Below are 22,123 nucleotides of genomic sequence, written 5' to 3' on the forward strand. Positions count from 1 at the left end.
ATCGAGCACATGATGATGGGGATTAGTATTGCCTACCGCCTGACCGGTTCCTCCCAATCTGATGCAGACAACTGTGCAAGCTTAGCGCTGATCCCCTAGCTAATCTCGACTGGGAACAGCCTAGATGTGTGTGTAAAGAACATGATTGTACAGCTTCAGCACAGCTAGGCTCAGCTAATGAGTACCATTAAAAAACATTAGTCCCCTTAACACCCTGCAGATAGGCATGCTTGTTTCTTATGGCTTCTATATAGTAGTAAACTTTTACTTTCCCTTTTCTTTAGATGGTGGACTTTAGTTTACTTGAAAGGGATGGTTCAAGTAAGTGGTTGTGGTGTACGTACTCTAAAGAATTTTGAAAAAAGGTTTACCATCCAATAATTCATCAGCATTTAGTTTGGGGAGGCGCAATCTTCTCTTAATCAGTTAAGCACGTCAACATCATACTAGAAAAGAAGGTGCTTAAAACAGCTAATAAGCCATTATCTCATGCAGAACCCAAGTTAACCATGGCAAAAGCAAAATCCCTGAAAATTCTCTTTGCTCCTCTAAATTTTTAATGAAAGATTCTTTAATTTTCGTCCCTGAAAAACAACCGTGCACCGCCATCAAAAAGAAAAAACAACCGTGCACACAGGCGGCCGGCTGGCAACGCAGATCTCGGATAATCTGGGCCGATGAGGCTTTAAGTCTACGTGCAGTTACTTGCACCCAACAGCTTCGTCCTCGTGGGGACGCCGTCGCCGGCCGGCCCCTACATTGTCCTGACCTTCCATCCATGGCGGCTGATAGGATAAGCCTTACCGGAAACGCACAGGCACAGGTCAACATGGGGGAGGGACGGGGCCGGGAACTTGCCGGTAATGGAAGGCGGATGAGCCCCTGGTCTCCATGCGTGCATGCATCTACGCCGTAGCTGTACTGCTCAGATCTTTCGAGCAGTCAGGGCAGGCCATGGGAGATCTGCCTGCTTTCCTGGCATGTGCGGTTCATCGGCGGGCGGCGGCCGTGAGTTGGTTGGATTCGAACACATCCAAGATCCGGCCTAGTTATACCTGCACCGTGGCAGTGGCACGCCCGGCTTTACAGTTCAGAGGCATGGAGTGTGGCATCAGCTTCAGCCGTAAGTGGATAGTCCTGACTGGATAGACGGACAGTTGCTCAGCCGATAAGCAACCGGTTGCTACTAGTGGTAAATCGTACGACCGGATAAACTTGGAGATTTCTTGCATCCAAGAAAAAAGTTTTTTTTTTTGCGAGGGCATGGGCATCCAATGCAAGTTCATCCAAGAGAGCTGCACCGATCGAAACAGGTTGTTGGGATCGATGTGCCAACGGAAAACCTGCAGTAAAAAAACAGTGGAATTTCCGCTGCACATACTGCCCGGCTCTCCCAAATCCCGATACGTTCTCACGCTCCAAGAACAGATCGCGCTCAGTTGACAGTAGCCAGGGGACAATGGCTGGCAGGGGCACCTCTACTCTACGCGCACAGGCCCACGACGCCGCGAGCGGTGATTGGCACGCGGGCCCGGGCCCCAGGCGCCAGCGGCTCCGGCGGGGGCCTCCTCCGCCGCTCGTCCCCGAGCCACGGCGTGCCGGCGACTAATCAACCAACCAACCACGAGGCCGGTGAGGGAGGGAGGAAGCAGTGGCGCGTTTGGAATCCCGGGGCGGGCGCGGAAAGCGGCCGCGCGCGGCCAGCAGGCAGCCGTGGAGTCTTTCTCGCCCCGGATCGGCGGGGGGGCGACACGTCCGGGGCCGCGGGGGCGGGTGGTCCCTGGCGCCCGAGCCCCGCGCCGGGCGACGCGTGGAGATCCAGTTCACTTCACCGCCCCGGCCACCACTGGCGGGGCATTCGCTGGCGAGCCCGCCCCGCCCCCGGTGCAGGCCATGTGCCTACGCCCCTTGTCTCCCGGGCTAGCTACTGCCACAGTGCCCTCTCCTGCTGCCGCGGCTCGGCTGCCGCCTCCTCCCTCCCTGGCGACCTAGTAGCCTTATCCACTGTTCCTTTTTTCCCCTGGCCTGGAAAATTCTACCCCATCCTTGCTGATCTGCTGAGTTATCTCCTAATCTATCTTGCCTCGTGGGCATGCTGATGGAGATGCTTTAACTCTTTGATGGCATGGCAATGGCGATGGCGATGGCATCACCGGATCCATGGTCCGCATCTGCAAGCGCTGATAAGATGGGAGTTGTGTGACTAGTGACTCGGCATGTTCTCCTTCGGTGAAACATGTGTGAGTCTGCATCTTTGCTTTAGGGAGCCTGCCTGCTTTGCGTTGTTGTTTCTTCTGGCCGAGGATAATTGTCGTCCGAGGAATTGATTCTGCCAACGGCAGTTCCGACCACAAATCTTCGTAGCTCTAAATTGCACTATCATCGCAATTTTTCACTAGACAAATATCATCGCGCCATTTTCATTCGTATTATATCAAAATTGAGATTTTGTTTGTTAAAATCAACATGATCTATTTGGTATACATCTCTGTACTCTGTCCAGTGAAAAACTGAAAGTTGTTTCTGCTAGATGCAGTACCAAATAGATCATGTAGATTTATGCATGCTATACATGATAATTGGCCATTTGAGTTCTTATGTACTCTTTTCATCCTAAATTAAATTTTATGAAACAAATACTGTAATTTCATGCCAACATTGTTGCCCTTGCACATTCATGTATTTATCAGCCTCAATTTTCTTCAGTAGTAGTACTGTATGCTGATGCTGTGCTGTTTACTTCTCTACCTCTGCAGCGTAACTTTGAAACACAAAGGTAACGGGATAGCTAGTGTAAAACAGTCGGCTAGTACGCCATGAAATAACATGCTACCTCTATAAAGACTCGAGAGAGAATCTCCCTGCCCGATCTTTTCAAAGAAAGCGAGAGCCCTTTCCAGGAGCAAGTGCCACCCTGTCGACCACTCTTGTTTAACCTAGAAGGCTGTGCAGTGTCGTCCCCAGTAATCTCGAATTCAAGCCCGGACACACCGTGCAGCATCCGGCCCCTACATGCATCAACTCTTCGCGAGTCTGAAAGCAAGACAGGAAAAACAAAAGAGGGTCATGCCTAGAGAGTAACAGTTACTGGTTCTAGGAGTAGAGAGAAACAAACCATGGAAAAAAAAGAACAGTTTTACCGCCTCTGGTGAAACTAGAAGCCATCTTACATTCAATTCATTGTAAACCTTGACTAACAGTGCGCGTAATGCACGTTAATTTCCAATACGGCTAGTAGTATGTTCTAGAAGGTATAATGATACATGCATGCAAATGCAAGAGTGCTTTCTCCAAATTCATTGCGTGACGAAACCCCTCCTGCCTCCCTCCCTCCCTCCCTCTCTCTCTCTCTCTCTCTCTCTCTCTCTCGCGTGTAGTGTCCTGTAGACAGGCTGATTGGGGCTTGGTACACGAGTGAGCGCGTGACAGAGTAGTACCCCATCCCTGTTCATCAGCACATCACCTGCAGTCGCACGCAGAAGCTAGCTAGAGCTCCCAAAGAAAAACAAAGTTGCAGCAGGTTACATCCATGGCCGGTCTGGCTCAGAATTCAGAAAGCAGCAGCCCCTACCCGGCCGGCCGGCGAGCCCCACCACCGCCACCGGCGCTGCGTGCCTTTGCTACCCCTATATATTACTCCTAGGTCTCTCTCGAGACACGCACCCCTGCTTACTTAACACCCCAACTGGTGCCTTGCCCCTGTGGTCCTGCCCCTCCTTGATCCACTTCTCCTGCCTGGTCCTCGCACACAACACCCACCGCCCCGTCTCCTCCTCTCCTAGCAGCTCTCCACAGCTTCTCTCTCTACGGCTTGACAAGGAGAGAGAAAGGCGTCTAGCAGCAGCTGATCCGCCCGGGAGCGCAACGCAGGCGAAGCATGGAGCAATACGACGAGCTCTTTCCTTCCGCCTACGTGGACTCCTCCTCCAACCTCCTGGTGCCCAACGGTTCGTATACATCTCAATCAATTCTTAGCTGTAGCTCTAGTTCTCTGCGGAGGCACCTGTAGCTCATCATCGGCACCAGACTACAAGGTCATGCTGCATGCATGGAGAATTGTTCTGATGCGCTCTGTGCGTGCGTGTGCAGGCGCGGCGCAAGGGGAGAGGCCGAGAGCGCGGCGCAGGAGGCGGCGGGCCGCGAGGTGCGGCGACGGAGGCGGCGAGCTGGACGGTGGAGGGGACCCCAAGAAGCGGCGGCTGAGCGACGAGCAGGTGGAGATGCTGGAGCTGAGCTTCCGGGAGGAGCGGAAGCTGGAGACCGGCAGGAAGGTGCACCTGGCGGCCGAGCTCGGGCTAGACCCCAAGCAGGTCGCCGTCTGGTTCCAGAACCGCCGCGCCCGCCACAAGAGCAAGCTGCTCGAGGAGGAGTTCGCCAAGCTCAAGCAGGCACACGACGCCGCCATCCTCCACAAATGCCACCTGGAGAACGAGGTACCTGCTGCTGCCCGGCACGCCATCCACACATGCATGTCCTGCTCCTAGCTCTCTGTCCGAACAACACCTAGCTGCTCCTGTTCATGCCCATGGATTCACGCACGCGACGGTGCTGGAGTATGTACTGAGCATTCGTGGGCACATGCATGGCAGGTGATGAGGCTGAAGGAGAGGCTGGAGGTCACCGAGGAGGAGCTGGCGCGGGTCAGATCCGCCGCGGGGAGCCACGCCGTCTCCGGCGACGGCGGAGACGCCATGGGCCGCGTCGTCTGCAGCGGGAGCCCGAGCTCGTCCTTCTCCACGGGCACCTGCCAGCAGCACCCGGGCGTCGGCGGCGGCGATCACCTCGGGGACGACGACCTGCTCTATGTCCCTGACTACGCCTACGCTGACACCAGCGTGGTCGAGTGGTTTAGCCTGTATGGTGGAATGATGTAAGCGAGCGAAGCGATCAGTGATGGTGTGTCGTCAGATTAATTCTAGCAGCTAGAGTCATCACCGTGTCATTGCTGTGTGCTGATTTCTAAGTGTGCGTGTTTAATTATGTACATAAACCAAGTTCTTAATCAGTGGCAAAAAAAATAGCCAGCTCGGTACTACCAGTACTTGAATTTCAGATGTGTGTTACCCACATTGCTTGGTGTCTTTTGCTTGAGTACAAGTCCTCCATATGGGCTGATCAGCTGATGCCTGATGGGCAAGTACTGTGCATGTGCTACCTGACAATAATCACATCCTTGCTACATGGGGTGGTACGTTTGAAAAGAGAATCTAAATATAAAAAGTTCAGGTCGAACGGAATCCATACGAGGATTTATAAAGGATGTAAAACTGTAAAACATTACAGATCAATGTGATTAAATCACTATATTCTGGTCGTCACTGACTCGCTGCACACTTACCTCCGGTCTGTTTCCCTGTACTTATCATGATTGTTCACTTGAGTAATTCAACTTTTGCATTAGCATGTATGTTCGGTTTATTTAGTCATATGCTCCGCGTCTCTCTTAATGAATGAAATACAATGCACGTTCTTGAAAAATGTTTTTATCATATTTCAACTCCGGTTAGCTTTATATAATGCTTTATCTCTATTCTTGGTGTGTTTGTTAAGGTGGGGGCTTCTTGGCTCCATCTTCCTCCTTTTAAGTCTTGTCCTTCCTTATTATGACTAAATAAGCAACAACAAAAAAGATGTTGATGGAACAAGTTTCGTCGTTACCACACTTTCGCCGGCTCCTTCTGTTGCCTAGATCTTCTGATGAAAGTACAGTTGTGACAGCCCCCGAGAAATAGATTTCCCCATTCACTTCGGTCATTCATTATAGAATGAGGCTCCGCAGGACGCTTGAAGCACGTATTAGCACAACTTATACCAAAAGGTGTCCGGTGCCAAAAAGGGAGTAAATTTCATTTACCTTTGCAACTTTTGCTCAATTGGATGATGACAAAGTACAATTAGCAAATAACACATTGTTGACTTCAAATATCGAATCTAGCTTTAAGGTAAGCACTAAACTATGTGATTAATTAATAAATAAATAAATAAATAGCAATTTTGAAGGTAACTTATTCATTTTGAGGGCTCAAAATGTCCGCAACAATCTCATATAAAGCCTTGTCAAAATTCTGACAGTTATGAGAGAAAAAAACATGTTTACATGGCTTACTTTCCGACCGTATCATAATGGCATAGATTAGTGACCAGGTGAATAAACCTTGCAACTATATATAATACGCTTGGACAAAAAATGTATCTTCACTCTAATACTTGAATTTGGTCTCCTTTTGTTTTCAAAAAATAACGATAGGCATTCTTAGACGCACATGTACTTTGATTTCGGCAGAAACCAAGGAAAGAATATAATCAAGGTAAAAATCGGTGCGTGTTACTACGTACTAGTGAGGGTTAGCTTACGATAACTGAACAAATCTCAGTACACACGCAATGCATAGATCAAGCAAATCCACAGTGCAAACGCATCATCATCAAGGATTCAAGGAGAGCAACTAATGAAAGGCGCGGAAAAGATACGCTGGATAACGCCCACCAAGTCACCAACTAACCGTGAACTGCCACGGCGCCACCTTTCCAAGGCGCCATGTCATCATCCACCGTACCGGATCGGCCGACCGATCGACCGGGTGCGAAGACACCGCCGATCGAGCGCGCGCGCAGATAAAGCTCGATCAAGAAGATCACGGTCAGTCCGTCCGTCACGTCGCCAGCGACGCCGCGTATCCCTGTCACCGGTCGTGTTGGGTGGGTGCTCGTGTTCGGATCCGGCGCGCGCGATCGATCGATCGTTCAGCTGTTCCTGGGCGTAAGCTGTCCCGCTCACTCGCCGTCACACGACGGTTCGATCCGGAGAGAGACGCCCGCCGGTCGCTGGTGGGTGGCTTCGCGAAACTTGGGTGGAGATCGAAGACGTCTGTCTACCTGAGGTGGCGACGGCATCGTGCAACTCGCCGCGCTCGTGGTGCGGTGCGGCCTCCACTGGGCCGGGGACGATGAAACCCCCCGGCGGCGACGGCCGCACGCCGGCGGGCTCAGCGGCGCCATTTAAGGATAGCGCGGAGCGATCGACGGGTCGACACACGCGCGCGGACATGGACACGCCTGAGATGGGAAAGCAAGCGCGCGATCGAGCTGACGCACCGAAGCAACTAGCGCCCGCGTCGGGTCACCGGGAGTCCGTTCCTCCCAGCAGATAAGGCCGCGGTGGGTGATGGACGGACGCGACGGGCGCGACACAAAGCGGCCGGCCGGACGTCCGGCCAGGCCAGGCGAGGCCTCCGGGGCCAGTGCAGCGACGACGCAGGGCGAGCGAAAAGCCTGCGCCCGCGCGCGGCTTTGCGCGTGCACGGACCGCACCCGGATCCATCCATGCCAGCGATCGACGTCCTAGGCGCCTACGCCATCGGTCGCGGCGCCCACCGGCCGGGCTAGCTCCGCTAGGGTGCCGTGGGCGCCAACTGTCGATCCGCTACTGCCCCGGCGCGCCCGACCTCCGGCGGCGCAGCCAATGAGCTCCTTCTACAGCTATGATGGCCCGGTGGCCTCCGGTCGGCGGGCCATGCGCGGGAAAAGCCGGCTCGGCGTCGGAAATATCAGGGAGCTAGGCGCTCGCCGTCGCGGGGTTACCGCCCCGGCGCGCGAGAGCCACAAGCACGGCTGCTCCGTTCAGCTACGTGACGTTATCCCTGGGGGTCGTTCAGCGCAACCGTTCAGGTGCTGGGCTGAAGTGGCCAAGTGGGCACTGCTTGGACCGGACGTCCAGACCTCCACTCCCCGGGTCCTGGGGCAGAGGGAGAGCCTTATCCAAACAGTACCTGCGCGGTGTCGACGGCCCGCCGGCTGCACGCCCCACCACGGGGAGCCTTTGCCCGGCCCTCCCCTGCCTCTGCCGCCGATGCAACAGGAGATGCCCCATGACTTGTCAAGCAAGCGCGCGTGCACGGCGCTGCCCGGAGCGCCGATGCGTAGCAGGCACCAGGCAGGGTGGGCCTGAGGCGGCGAGCAACTGGCCCTCCTCCATTCGACAGCGGACAGGCGCTCCGACAGAACACATGGCGCCGCAGTCCAGCTGGGACGTTCCTAGCAACTCCTGCTCCTCTTTACTGCGGCTGCGGGGGCGGGGGGCTCAACCGTCGATCCCTGGGCCCTCCGACGAGCCACTGAGCCAGTGTCTGGCCTGGCCGGGGCGTACGTCCCGGTCAGAACCATATCCTGTGCAAGGCTGCAGCGGGCCAACGGCGTCGAAGAGCCGTTGCCGGCGGGCACTGGCACCGTGCCACTCTGTCACCATCCCGAGCGCCGCTCGCGTGACACATGCGCCCAGCTCGGCCCTCGAGGACGCGGCTGGTGCCGACGCGACGGCGCAACTGCAGGGAGACGATCATTGGACGACGCCGGCCGGGCGCGAGCACGAGGCCAGGCGATCGAGGACGACGAGGAGGAAGCTGCTGATTCAGTCATCCTATCCACACCACCAGAAACCATCTCGGCGTCTCGGAGGTCGTGCGGTGCGGATAAAATCGATCGCCCGCCGGACGCCCGCCCAAGTGCCCAAGGGAAGGGAAGGGAATTATCGTGCGGCGTCATGCTAGGGCGTCAAGTCACCGGTCAGACCGTCAGAGCTCGCTAGCTAGGCTCAGCCAAGGACCCACATCACGCCACGCCGGCATCCGTGCGTGCACATGGCGGGCGCAGCTACGGTGCCGGCGGCATATTCGTCCAGGAATCTGGGGGGTCTTCGTTATGGGCAGCCGGCCTTGTTGAACAAGGCGGTCAGGCGGACGCCTACCGAAACCTGCCTGTAGCACTGTAGGGCGTAGCAGTTGACGCCACCAATAATCGTTCAGAGGCCAACCTGTGGCACGCAGCGCCACCACTGGATGGAAGTTGCGCGCAGGAGCGAGAGGAGTTCCTGAATCCCTGATGAATGATGGTGCTGTTGGAATCCAGATATTGATGGACCGGAGTGCCTGCTTTAGAAAGCTCAGATTAGCAGCAATGGTGAGCGACATCATTGGCAGATACATGTCCTGCTTCAGACATTCTTCTCTGAGGATACATCATACCAAACTTGTTAAAAGAAATATTTATCGCTACAGAATTAGGCACATATTTTTAACTGAAGCTCAGTCTCTCCAGAAAAGAACAGAAGCCAGGGAGGTCACACGCACAGAAACTAATGGATATGCAAAACAAGCAGGCGCCCGGGCGGCGTCCTCTGCAGACTTACATCCTATCTGTTGCCGTTTTTTATAGCAGTCTCTAATTGTTGACAAACATGTTGATTCTACTGAATGAAACACCGATACTGGTCAGACGAATGAATGTCAGTCCGCTTGAAAGGTTGCAGGATCTTCAGTTATGTAGTGTACTCTGTTGCTGCAACCCTCGAGTCATCGTAATGCCTGCGCCAGCATCTTCAACGTGCGGCGTCCGCCTGATCGATGCGCACGCACGCGCATGCGCGAGCCGGCGACGAGCCGACGCCTCCGTCCGGATGCCGGCTGCCGGCTGCTCAGACGGCTGCCGGCTGCGATCGGTCCGCCTCTCTCCGACGGGGTAATTGATGGAGTGGCGCAAAGGAGCCGATGTCGGCAGTCTGGACGGAGCTCGGTGCGCGCCCCATGTTTGCCGTGCCGTCCCGCAGCGCCGAGCACCCGCCTTGGCGCCCCTTGTCCCGCAGTAGCGTGGAGCTGGCTAGATGCCTAGATGCCAGAGAGCGTTGCTTCGAGGTGCCCGCGTGGAAGGGAAGGAAGCGGGGGACGCCCTAAGCGCGGCGCCGCTCCGGCGAGCCGCGACATGACCGCCGCATGATGCACAGGATGAGTTTCTTAAAACCCAAGGGACGGCCGTGAGGGGTGAGTCTCCAGCGCGGAAACCTAGGGCCGTGAGCGGCGGATCGACGCTGTGTCAGGCCGGTGAGTATACTGGAGGTCGCTGGCGGTGGAGAAGGCAACGCCGGCGGCCTTGCGGCCGGCTCGGAAGATTTACAGAAGGCCCCTTAAATGTTTTCAAAGTGCCCCCTCATTTGGATCGCGATTTATGCAAAGTACCCTCTAAATAGGATCGAGATTAATAATCGCGATCCGAATATTTGCACAAAACCCCCTGTTTGGGTTCGGAATGTTGCATATATCACCCGGGTTCGAATCGGCTCCGCCTCTCGCCGTCAGGCGCCGCCCGCCGCCGCCCTCTCTTCCCTCAGCTCCAGCTGGAATCTTTTTTGCAAGTCGCCTCCTGATCGGTCTCCTTTGCCTCCTGCTCGGTCTCCTGCATGCCTTGTCTCCGGTGCCGACTGACGACGAGACGCTGCGAGATTGGACCATGGCGTCTATTTCCAGCATGCTCATCTCTCAATCAAGTGTGGCACAAAATATGGGATGTTTTCGAGCGACCTCCGGCCTTCATCGCCGGTGTAATGCGCTTCTTTCACATGCCAGTGCAGGACTGAAAGCACCAAGCAGGCTTCACCTTCCGCAGGTATGGCTTGTGAAATATGGTGAAATCTCACCGACTCTGATGCAACCAACCACCCATGATAATCCCGAATCCCCATGCCCTAGAGGCTAGAGCATTATATGCGCTTCAAAATAATCATAAGCATTGATCTTCAGATAGCCCTCCTAGGAAGTTTCCATGTCTGAAATGGTTTAGACACTGAATATTCAGGTTTACTGAAAAATTCAGTAAAGCATCGCTGAATCTGAGCACTGAATTTTCAGGTTTACTGAAAAATTCAGTATAGCATCGCTGAATCTGAGCATAAGCAAATCCATGAGGCTTGATGCTATCCCCAGCATTCACATCATTCCATGTTGACCATACCTTCCATAGAATGGTGATTAGATTAACCCGCAATACATCCTCACAGTTTAAGCAATAATTGACAACAGCCTTCGAGGATTGGATGCCTGCTAAAAGAATTCGGTGCTCCGTGCTCCTCTAGTACTGTCCGCGCATATTTGCATTTTAGAAGCAAGTGTCCACCATCTCCATCATATCCCCCCCCCCCCCCCCCCCACCACATCGAGCATCTAGTATCAGTCTCCATTCCTCTAGCCTGCATTTTCCTTTGCATTGGCAAGCAACGATGCCCAAAAGACCAATTCGTTCAGATTTGTCGATCATACCATGTAGTTTCCTATGGCCCAAGAGGCAAGAATAAGGTTTTGCTTCCCTGAAAAACTGTCTTTACTCTAAGATCTTGTGTACTGAAAAAGATGCAAAGTCGTTCCGCTCTCCAGAAATCATTTATTTTTTTCTTTTGACGGGTTAACCGTTCACATTGGCAATGCTGCTTCTCTGAATCTTTAAATTGTACGTGCTTTTCATTTCTCCCTTCCACAAATCAGAATGGGAATGTGCGTTGTACATACCAGAATGCCTGCCGGATTTGTTCTTGATTAGATCTTCAGCATAGCCCAGCATTTTGGTTCGTCTTCAGTCTTTCATCGCACAGCAAATGCTAACTGTAGCGAAATCTATGCGCCATTTTCGCTCTGAAGGTGCCATTGGTTCTTCTTCAGCCTTCACTGCACAGCAATGGTACCTGTTCTGATCTACTTTGGTATCTCGTAGTTTCTAATTGAAATTGAAGCACCATTTCAGGGGCAATCTGCAGATCGATCTGAAGCTGTGCTGCCATGGTTGTAGATAAAATGCATTGCAGATGCAGCAAGCTTCCAGCGGCGGTTGGTATCGGCGTCTGGCCGCTGGTCGATGCTTGCCGTGTGAATCTACAAGGCCCCCAGGCGAATGGAACCGGCCGGTCGTCGGAGCGCAGCGCCGCTTCTGCGAGCCACGGCATGACCGCATGAGGCACACGATGCGTTTCTTAAAACCCATGGGGCAGCCGTGAGGGGGAGCTTCTCCAGCCCGGAAACCTGGGGGCATGAGCGGCGTGTATCGGCCGCTTCAGGCCCTGTGAGTAGACGGGAGGTCGCCGACGGTGGAGAAGCCACGCCGGCGGCCTTGCGGCCGGCCCGGAAGATTTGGAGAAGACCCCATGAAACTTTTTCAGAAAACTTCCTATTCAGAAAACTAACTATTCATCACGATCCAAATATATGCAAAATACACCCTGATTTGGATCGCGATTAATAACCGCGATCCGATATTTGCACATAACCCCCTGTTTTGGGTTTGAAAATTTTCAAATAGCACCCGGGTCCGGATCGGCTCCTCTTCCCGTCGTCACGCCGGACTCGCGACGCCCGCTGCCGCCGCCACCTGCCATTCTCCCTTCCCTCAGCTCCCGCTGGAATCTCCAAGCCACGTCACCTCCCGCTAGGCCTCCTGCATGCCTGGTCTCCAAGGCCGACGGACGACCACACGCCGCCGCCCGCCAGGCGCCAGAACTGGAGAGTGGAGCTGGACCATGGCGGCGTGGCGTCTATTTACAGGGCGGTTAAAGCCAGCTGCCGGTATCCGTGATGGGCGCCTGCTCGTCTCGCCGGTAAGTGTGTCACACAAGATCGACAGCTTTCCGGCGATCTCCTGCCTTCGACTTCGGCGAAGTGAGTAACCGTTCAGACGCTGGTGGCAGCGCCGGAATCCTTGTGATGTCAAGATGGGCCGAGCTAGCAAGTTATCATCTTGCCCAGAAGACCAATGGGCTCAGAATTGTCGATCATACCAACGGAAAAACTGCCCTGTAAAGTGTAAACAGAGGGGATAAGTTGAACCAAGAGGAACTTTTTTCTGACTGAAGCCCATAAGAAGACAGAAATAGAGAGAAAAATTTTGACTGAGAAGCTCAGCATCTCCAGAAACGAAATGAAAATACGAAACTACGTGAGTCTGGGGGAAAGAATACCGATTGTAACTTTCAGCATCGTCTATAAACCTGCATGTAACTTTCAGGCTCTAAATGCTGGTATTATATCAGACAGATGGACAATAGTAATTAATGGCGGCTTTCCTGCAGAAAAAAAAACTGTTTTTACTCTAAGATCTTTGTGTCGTGAAAACGATGCAAAGTGGTTCTACTCTCCTCATGGTCTTCTCATCGTTTGCTTTTGTGTTCTAATTTCAACCATATCGGCGCCGGTGTAATTGTTGGCATTAGATCCAATGAGCACTAATCTACGGCGGCTTTCATACATAAAAAAAACGTTTCACTATAAGGCATCCCTGTCGTAAAAACGATGCAATTTTTTTCTGCTCTTCCTCGCTTGTCTTCACGTGTACATGCAGGCACCGTTGCAGGGCCATCTAGTTCCATTGTCTGAAATGGACAGATTAAGCTAGTACTAGTAGCAAGTAATCATGGAGCACTTTGCTAGCACGTCCCTATCTGCCAGTGAGTTCATTTCGTCTCCCACTCTGATTAGGGCTTGGATTTTGTATTGTTTTGCTGATGAGCCATTTTCAGACTTCTTTTTGAGAGGAAAAAAAATTGAATTCTCTGACTTGCGCTCTGTATTGGGCTTATTCAGTTGACTGTATATCTGTCCAAATCTCTCTTAACGCACGTCACCTGTTTTAAAATGCAATTATTTGTTGTGTCCCACGTTCTGGGTAGAGGTTGCTGACACCAATTAGCATCCGACTTCATGCGATTTTTTTAAGCAACTGGTCTATCTCCGGACGACCCAACCCCTGCCAGTTTTGTCATTTGGGTCAGCTTGTTCCCGTCACTTGATTCGTTTGTTGGACCAAATGCGCCCGAATTCAACGGCCTTTTGCACCAGCGGCGCATTTAAAAACCACCGATCTTGACCTCTTGGTATCGTACGAGTAGATTGCTGAGCAGTGGGTGAGCAAACGGCGACACCCATGTCTTGCTCCTCGGCCGTATCGTACCTGTCGCCCATCCTGAAGAAGCACCGCTTGTTCAGCAAAATACAATAAGATGCAGCCGGTGACAGTAACATTAAACCTTGCTGGCATGAAATCTAGCCAGAGTTTCAGATCAGCTGTCGCCGATGTTAACCGTTCACTGGTGATACGAACAAGTGAACATCACTGGAACACCGTAGTAGCTTGTACTCCGTGATCTCGGAGGTCGGAGCTTTGAGTGGGAAAGCAGCTGAAGCTTGGAGTCATATTTTCCAGCTCGTGCGTTGACCAATCTCGGTGATGGGCCAGCGCGGTAGGTTGGGCTGGGAATCTCGGACCTCCCTTTTGACTTGCTCACTTGATGATGAAACCCATGGCCACACAGAAACAGCACGCCTAAACCTTTAGGCCACAGCGTCTAGTTCATCTCTTCCCGGTTCCGGGACCCCTACGGCTTCCCTCAATTTTCCACAGCAGATCTGACTAGCACAGCCTGCAAGCAAGGTGAAGAGCACCGTGGTCACTGCTTGGACTTGACTCACACAGGCTCAATGTGTTCTTTCGCAGTTCAGGAAGCACACGGAGGGCGGCAGAGAGGACAAACAGACCTGCTGAAAACAGTTACTGTTACAGGCGAGAAGCGTCGACTGACTGACGAGGTTACCGGACTGACCGTGCATCCATCTGAGCTCTGCGTCTCGCTCATGGCACCGACCGCTGCCGACCAGTGAATGTTTCCTGGATGCCATGAGCTTCAGGTAAGCAAGCGGATTTGGAAAAATGGGCGTTTTCTGCGGCCTGAAACTGAACCCGCCTTCTGATGGCGTCCAGTGGTTCGGGTAGTAGCTGGCAGCGCTATCAGCCCGGCCGTCTCTTCACTGATGCACATCCTCGTCATCCATCCATCCATCCCAATCAGTGCACACGACTCTTGCAGTTGCAGCGAGCTCCTCCCGTTGACTTGTTGACTCGCGCCGGTGTACTAGTAGTAGGCTAGCAGCAGTAGAGCACTAGAGCTGGCATGTGGTGGCCGAATTCCGCAGCTGGTGGTCAACCAAACGGCAAATGGTTTGAATTTTGTACGGGGAAACTAGGGCCCCGTTTAGATGCACTCCAAATTCCAAGTTTTTACACTCTCTCTATCACATCAATTTTGAAACACATGCATGAACCAGTAAATGTATGTAAAAAAAATAACTAATTGCACAGTTTAATTGTACATCACGAGACGAATCTTTTGAACCTAATTAGTCCATGATTAGATAAAATTTGTCAAATACAAACGAAAACACTACAGTGTCACTATTGCAACTTTGTTGCAATCTAAACAAGGCCTAGCGTGGAGAACAGGAGAAGGCGCCTGTTCATGCTGGGAAGCTGATGCAACCGAGACGGCGTCAGATCAGATCAGATCAAATAATTTTCTCAAAAAAAGTCAAATCAAATACAAAGCGATCAGCCGTCTTCTCTGAACGGGGGAAGACGCATGGATCAGGCAACCATTTCTCGGCCACGCGCTACCATAAGCTAGGACTGATGCGTCCCGCACGAGTACGGGCAAAGCAGATACCTGTCTGCAGCCCACGCACGCATGCTGACCCGCGAGCTGCGACTACGAGGTGTGGACTGCGCTTGGGTCGCGGATAGCCCATCCATGGTAGTCAAGCGGCTGAGCCTACCTTATCGTGATGTTGCGGTAGGTTCACTCGTCTCCCGACCCGTAGTACAGTATATTCACTTGTGAGAAACGCGCCGCCGTCGCTCTCGCCGAGTGGGTACTGGCTACCCACGTGCGCGCGCGCGCGGCGTGACGGCGTCCATGTCGGCCTGCTGCCGTCGTTGAAACCCGCGGCCAGAGGTCAGCGCGCGCACGGCAGTCGCGCCCTTGCCGCCTGCCGGCTTCACCCGCGCGATCCGGCCTGGCACGACGGAGACGTACGCGGGTTGTTCCTTGGCATGCGTCGGTCGGCCTCGTCGTCGTCGGCGTCGCACCCCCTCCGCGGCCGAATCGATCGCCACCCGAGACGCGATCGAGTGCCCCTTTCGGGCTTTCGCCAGCAGTGGTCGCCGGGGACCAGCGCGGGCGGGGGCCGCGCAAGTAGGGCGCCGCAGGCTGCTCGCCTTGCAGAGCTGCTGCGCTGGGCGGGGGGATGGGGGATAGGGAGACAGAGACCCGCCCGCGGTTCCAGTGGCTAGCCTGCGCTGCAGCAGCTAGCGATGGAGAGCTGCTGGAGCAACTGCGGCCAAGCGGTGGGGGACCGCGGCCGAGGGCGACGTCCATGCCCTTGGCGTGGCGGTCTCGCTCTCGCTCTCGTGCCGCCAAAGTCGTCGAGTCTACGCGCGTGACCGGAGGCGGTCTCCGTCGCGTCGTGGCCCATAACCAGCCCAAGGGCGTCCTCCCCCCCTGCACTGGCCCGCCTGCCTCCCCAAGTTTCTGTCCTGGCTGAAATATTCGTGCTCCATGCGTATGATCCGCACATCTCTTCTTGATCCGGAGCCCCATCTATAGAAGCACTCCAGTACCTCTGCGCCCTGGACCACTGCAGGTCGGCTCCGGCGCTCGGTCAATGCGGGCTCGCAGCGACGGCGACGAGCCTGCTCTGATCCGGCGATCCCCTCTCCATTGCGTGTCCTTGTCCACCGGTCTCACTTGCTGCCCGTGCCGCAGCGCCCCTGGTCCCCGCCGGCCGGTCGGTTTCCACGACATCCGGCGGTGCAGATCCGCACGGTAGCTCAGCAGTTCGACCTCGACGTTTGCTTCAGCCGGGCGCAAGGGAAGAAGAAGAAGAATAACCGGGCACCGGCCGGGTGACGTTCACGGCTGATGCCTGACGGGCAAATCGCCCATTCGCTCTGCGTGACTTTCGACGCCGTATAGGTCTATGAGCCCCGGCCGGAGCAATAGTTTACAGCTCCGGATCAGTCTGATGATACGGTTCAACGAGCATCTGCCAACTAGTCTTCGGCTGGGCCAGAAAATTGTGGACTGATGAAGCGACCCAAATCATACTTTAGGAGATTCCTGATGCGAGCCAATTACGCGTCTCCACTTCATGACAGTTGCTTAGAAAAAAGCACTAGCGAATTGTATTGGGCATACTATTCCAGATTTTCATTGTTTTCTTTATTTTTTTTGCGGGTATTCATTGTTTTCTTTAGGAAGTTACCAGGTTAAAACTAGTACATCTATCTAATCATGCTCCTGCACATGCTAAAAAGGAGTTTTCATTCAGTAATTATAAGATATAAAATGCGGTTATTAGCTAGGAACAATGCAAGAATAATGCAGATTTACACATGCACATATAGACTTATGGAACAAGTCGATCAGAAAAGAAAAGGGCGTCGTTAGGTGGATTAGCCGGAATGTATATACTGATTAGATCGTAATTAAGCTGGCGTTATTATATTATTAGTACTAGCAAACTTGAACATGTAACTTGCACAATTCATCATCTACCTGTCCTGTTACAAGTTGCACTGCCCATTTGATTGTTTGGACGATATGATGGCATTGGATACTCCACAGAGAAAAACAAGTTGAATCATGTCCGCTGACCTATTTTTCTCTTGCAACTTGGTTCAAGTCCTAAACTAATCACATGGTACTTGATTTAGATATATTTTATTACAAAATCATGTAGCCATATAGTTTTTTAACGGTTTTGGTAATAGAGACATTTAGTCCAATTGACTCAAAGCTGGCAAATAGGACAACAATCAACTAATACCGGCTTAATGATGAGATACCTGAATAATTCATACATGTAAAATCAGTTTTTTAAGAACCCATATAAAATCAAATCACGGAACCCCACGAGCTGTCAATAACTTTCATATTCCAAATGATGCATGCATGATGGAATTTTACTGAAGGCCATTCTTAACGATAAAAAAACTGATTGGCGAACGCAAGCATTTTCAGCACATTGTACACTTGAGAGTCTGAGACAATCCATTCAAAATGCTGGTCTCATTTTGTCTTCCGCTTTCTGACTTCCGTTGCCCCGGGAGCAAAAGTTTCAACCTGCAGGACGAGTTTTTTCATCTTTTTTTTAATATAAAATAAAGTGCAATAGATTTGATTACGCGACCATTGTTTGCTGAGGTAATCTTTACCCTGTGGCATTGATCATGTGTATCTGACACATGGACATACTTGCAAGTTGCCATTACTTTACTATAGCCAACAAGGCTTAGATATGAATAGGAATAGTATATAGGATCACACTCACACATATGCACAGACATTTATGGAAGATATTTGGGATAATAAAAGGTAGTATGGCAAGGTTTAGATTTATGCAGGCTAAATATTAGCCAGAGAACATACAAGAATGCAGATCATAGGCTTTTGAAGTACTACTAACATATTTCATATATTCATAATTTTCAGGTTTAAAAATGTCATCGATTCATCACACTGTCCTGTTGCCAACTGCAGTAGCCGTTTCATTGATTTGATCCCTCCTGGGTGCTCCATAGAAAAACAGCTTGGGATCGGACAAATGCTGGCTTAGTTTTTCTTCTTCTTCTTTTTTGATGGCATTGGCTTAATTTTTCTTGAAATTTGGTTCAAGTCACATATTCTAACCACATATATAGTATTGTTTCGTATAATCATCTAACCATAATCTTTTAGTTTTTCTGGTATTAAAAGTACCAATCTCAGTTGACCCTAAGCTGGCCAAGACTATTAGTTTACACCGACTTTCAAAGATACCTATATAAACAAGGATTCATTATACATGTAATCGGAAGAACCCCGCCCACGAGCTGCAAATAATTTTGGCGCTTCAATTATGCGCGTAGGATGGAACTCTATCTGAACCCTTCGTAATGCGTAAAGAACTTCCATCTAATGGATCACAGAGGCAAGCATACATCGAAATAATCAAATGAAAATTGTCCCGTTTGTTCTTCTGTTGCCTGGATTTGTGTTGGCCAATGCAAGAACAACAATTTTCAGCCAATGGTCAGTAAAATAGATTTCTGTCGGTAACTGCACCTTGGTTTCCGCTGGTGAACATACTATAAATCTGGCCGGTGTCGCTTATCAAGTGCATGTATACCTGACATGTGAACGCAATTGCAAGTTGCAGTTTCTTCACTACTAGACTATTGCACAGTGCACATGGCCGACAGGAGAAAATATCTCAGCGCTTGAACTGAGCTTGAGCGTTTAGAAACTCTGCTTCGGACCAAGAGCTAGCACATGCTACAAGCCGACACAACAACGGATTACTACAAACCTTAGAGAACCGCCATTGCTTTTGACAGAAACAAGCTGTTACACCGACTCTCTCCTCCTAGATGCTGGTGTGGTAGTATCACTTTGGCTAATGCAAAACAAAAGAGTAATTTTTTGCATGGATACTTAAAAGTCCTTTGTAGGGTGCACTTTTTAGGGCGACCTTTTCCCCTCTTCTTGGATGCAAATCCAAAAGAGTGCCATATACAACTGATAAAGCGAGGGAGATCAATCACTGATCCACGTTTACGACTGTTTTATTGCCACTTGCGTTACCTAATTCAGCTTGTCGAAGCAGCCGCTGTCCACATCCTGCCATCTACGATGTCCATGCCGGGGAAGGGAGAGAGCTCAAGAAACGCGGCGCCAGCCAACCACCAATGGGACCCGGTGGCGTCAGGGGTCAGGACCCAATGGTCATCCAGTAGTGCAGACGAGGATACAGGGCACGTCGAGTCGTCGACACTGCGAGAAGACTAACGGGGGTTAGCCACACCACCGGTGACCAAGCAACGGGAGGAGCGGCCGGCATCGTGGCCCACATCAACGGTGACTGCCGAGTGGGCCCGTGCACCTTTCCAGTCAGCCGTTTTGCAACTTCTCGGGGTGGAGCCGGCTGGAGGTGATCGGATCCTGCCTCCTCTCTCTATATATTGCATCCCTTCTGATAGAGCACTGCACTGTCTTCCCTGCCACATAGAAACGACCTGTCTTGAGCACCACTGAACCATTGGCGTTCTCTGCACCGTACAGAGCAGACTAGCAGAGCAAGAAGCCGCCGGCGATGGCTTCCGCCGCGCTGCCGGAGGCCGTCGAGCCCAAGAAGAAGGGCAACGTCCGCTTCGCCTTCGCCTGCGCCATCCTCGCCTCCATGACCTCCATCCTCCTCGGCTATGGTAAGAACTCAAATCCACTTCGCCCTTGCTAGTGCGTCTCGCAGCACGGGGTTCCCTTTTTGTTTCGACCTGCTGTGCTTTTGCATGTGCTCATCATGAGGTGCCGTACCGGCGGGACTTTGCAGATATCGGAGTGATGAGCGGGGCTTCGCTGTACATCAAGAAGGACCTCAACATCAGCGACGTGAAGCTTGAGGTCCTCATGGGCATCCTCAACGTCTACTCGCTCATCGGCTCCTTCGCCGCGGGCCGGACATCCGACTGGATCGGCCGCCGCTACACCATCGTCTTCGCGGCGGTCATCTTCTTCGCGGGCGCCTTCCTCATGGGCTTCGCGGTCAACTACTGGATGCTCATGTTCGGGCGCTTCGTGGCCGGCATCGGCGTCGGCTACGCGCTCATGATCGCGCCCGTGTACACGGCCGAGGTGTCCCCCGCGTCGGCCCGCGGCTTCCTGACCTCCTTCCCCGAGGTGTTCATCAACTTCGGCATCCTCCTCGGCTACGTGTCCAACTACGCCTTCTCCCGCCTGCCGCTCCGCCTCGGCTGGCGCGTCATGCTCGGCATCGGCGCGGCGCCGTCCGTCGTGCTCGCGCTCATGGTGCTCGGCATGCCCGAGTCGCCCCGGTGGCTCGTCATGAAGGGCCGCCTCGCGGATGCCAAGGTCGTGCTGGGGAAGACCTCCGACACGCCGGAGGAGGCCGCGGAGCGGCTCGCCGACATCAAGGCTGCCGCCGGCATCCCCGCGGAGCTCGACGGCGACGTGGTCACCGTGCCCAAGACGGAGAACAGCGAGGAGGCGCGGGTGTGGAAGGAGCTCATCCTGTCGCCCACCCCGGCCATGCGCCGCATCCTCCTCTCGGGCCTCGGCATCCACTTCTTCCAGCAGGCGTCCGGCATCGACGCCGTGGTGCTCTACAGCCCGCGCGTGTTCAAGAGCGCCGGCATCACCTCCGACAACAAGCTCCTGGGCACCACCTGCGCCGTGGGCGTCACCAAGACGCTCTTCATCCTGGTTGCCACGTTCCTGCTCGACAAGGTCGGTCGGCGGCCGCTGCTCCTGAGCAGCGTGGGCGGCATGATCTTCTCCCTGGTCGGCCTTGCGATGGGGCTGACCGTCATCGGCCACTACCCCGACGCGAAGATCCCGTGGGCCATCGGCGTGGCCATCGCGTCGACCATGGCCTACGTGGCCTTCTTCTCCATTGGGCTGGGCCCCATCACGTGGGTGTACAGCTCGGAGATCTTCCCGCTGCAGGTGCGCGCGCTCGGGTGCGCGCTGGGCGTGGCCACGAACCGCGTGACCAGCGGCGTGATCTCCATGACCTTCATCTCGCTGTCCAACGCCATCACCATCGGCGGCGCCTTCTTCCTGTACGCCGGCATCGCGGTGCTCGCGTGGGTGTTCTTCTTCACCTTCCTCCCGGAGACCCGCGGGCGGACGCTGGAGGCGATGAGCCAGCTGTTCGGCGCCACCGACGAGGACGACCTCAAGCCCCAGGACGGCGCCACAAAGGACAAGAAGCAGCTCGAGATGGCCGGCGCCGCCAACTAACTCGCTCCAAATTACAGGGCCTCAAGGGGGCTCCATGCGAAAAGCTTGTGCAGTAGGCACGTGGCAGCTAGCTAGCTGCCATTGTTGCTGTATATGAGCTAGTAGGCTGAAGTAACGTGGGAAGATTCGCTAATGATCCGGCGCGGCTGGAGAGCGAGACGGCCGGCAAGCTCAAGCCAGCGCGTCGCTCTCTTGATCAGCCTCTTAGTATCTCCTCCGTTTTTTAAGCACATGGACTGTGATTTACTCTTTGGTTTGTCCGCGAGAGATTGTGAACTAATAGTAGCTGTTGAAGTTGCCAAGGCCAATGCCAGGTTCCCAGTGCAGCCGGGTGCGTAGAGGTGTCGGCCACGCTTGTCCTGTAAGCTGTGTAGCGTTTGCTGTTGCCTCGCTGCTCGGGGCATGGAGGCCGGTAGAAAATTGGCGGTGGTTCGAGGGTTCTGCCGAGGGGGTCAAGCAGGCAACGGAAACGGCGTGTAAGGAAACAATATCTATCTATCTAAAGACCTTGTCGTTCTGCGATCGTGCGGGGATTGTTTTTGTTTACCCCCTAATCAAATTGGTAACGGTTGGTTAACGCAACAATTTGATCTTAATCAACTCCGCTCACGGGGGAGGAATCTTCACAAAGGTCTACAAACCGATGCAGTAACAAACTTGTGTAGTTTGTTTTTTCAAAAAAAAAAA

General features: G+C 53.1%; 2 protein-coding genes across 2 annotated transcripts; both read left to right on the forward strand.

Annotated features, from left to right (window-relative positions):
* The first annotated feature begins 3,673 nt into the window (after positions 1-3,673).
* LOC112882916 (homeobox-leucine zipper protein HOX14-like) lies at positions 3,674-5,047 on the forward strand. The gene is made up of 3 exons (XM_025948113.1): positions 3,674-3,947; positions 4,090-4,433; positions 4,590-5,047. The coding sequence occupies exons 1-3, from the start codon at positions 3,878-3,880 to the stop codon at positions 4,872-4,874; spliced, it is 699 nt and encodes a 232-aa protein (XP_025803898.1). The 5' UTR covers positions 3,674-3,877; the 3' UTR covers positions 4,875-5,047.
* A 14,598-nt stretch (positions 5,048-19,645) lies between these two features.
* On the forward strand, positions 19,646-21,995 carry LOC112881971 (polyol transporter 5-like). Its single transcript, XM_025946905.1, has 2 exons — positions 19,646-19,881; positions 20,007-21,995. The coding sequence occupies exons 1-2, from the start codon at positions 19,770-19,772 to the stop codon at positions 21,434-21,436; spliced, it is 1,542 nt and encodes a 513-aa protein (XP_025802690.1). The 5' UTR covers positions 19,646-19,769; the 3' UTR covers positions 21,437-21,995.
* Positions 21,996-22,123: the final 128 nt, after the last annotated feature.

The sequence above is a fragment of the Panicum hallii genome, chromosome 2, assembly GCF_002211085.1.
Source record: "Panicum hallii strain FIL2 chromosome 2, PHallii_v3.1, whole genome shotgun sequence".
In the NCBI taxonomy this organism is placed as follows: Eukaryota; Viridiplantae; Streptophyta; class Magnoliopsida; order Poales; family Poaceae; genus Panicum; species Panicum hallii.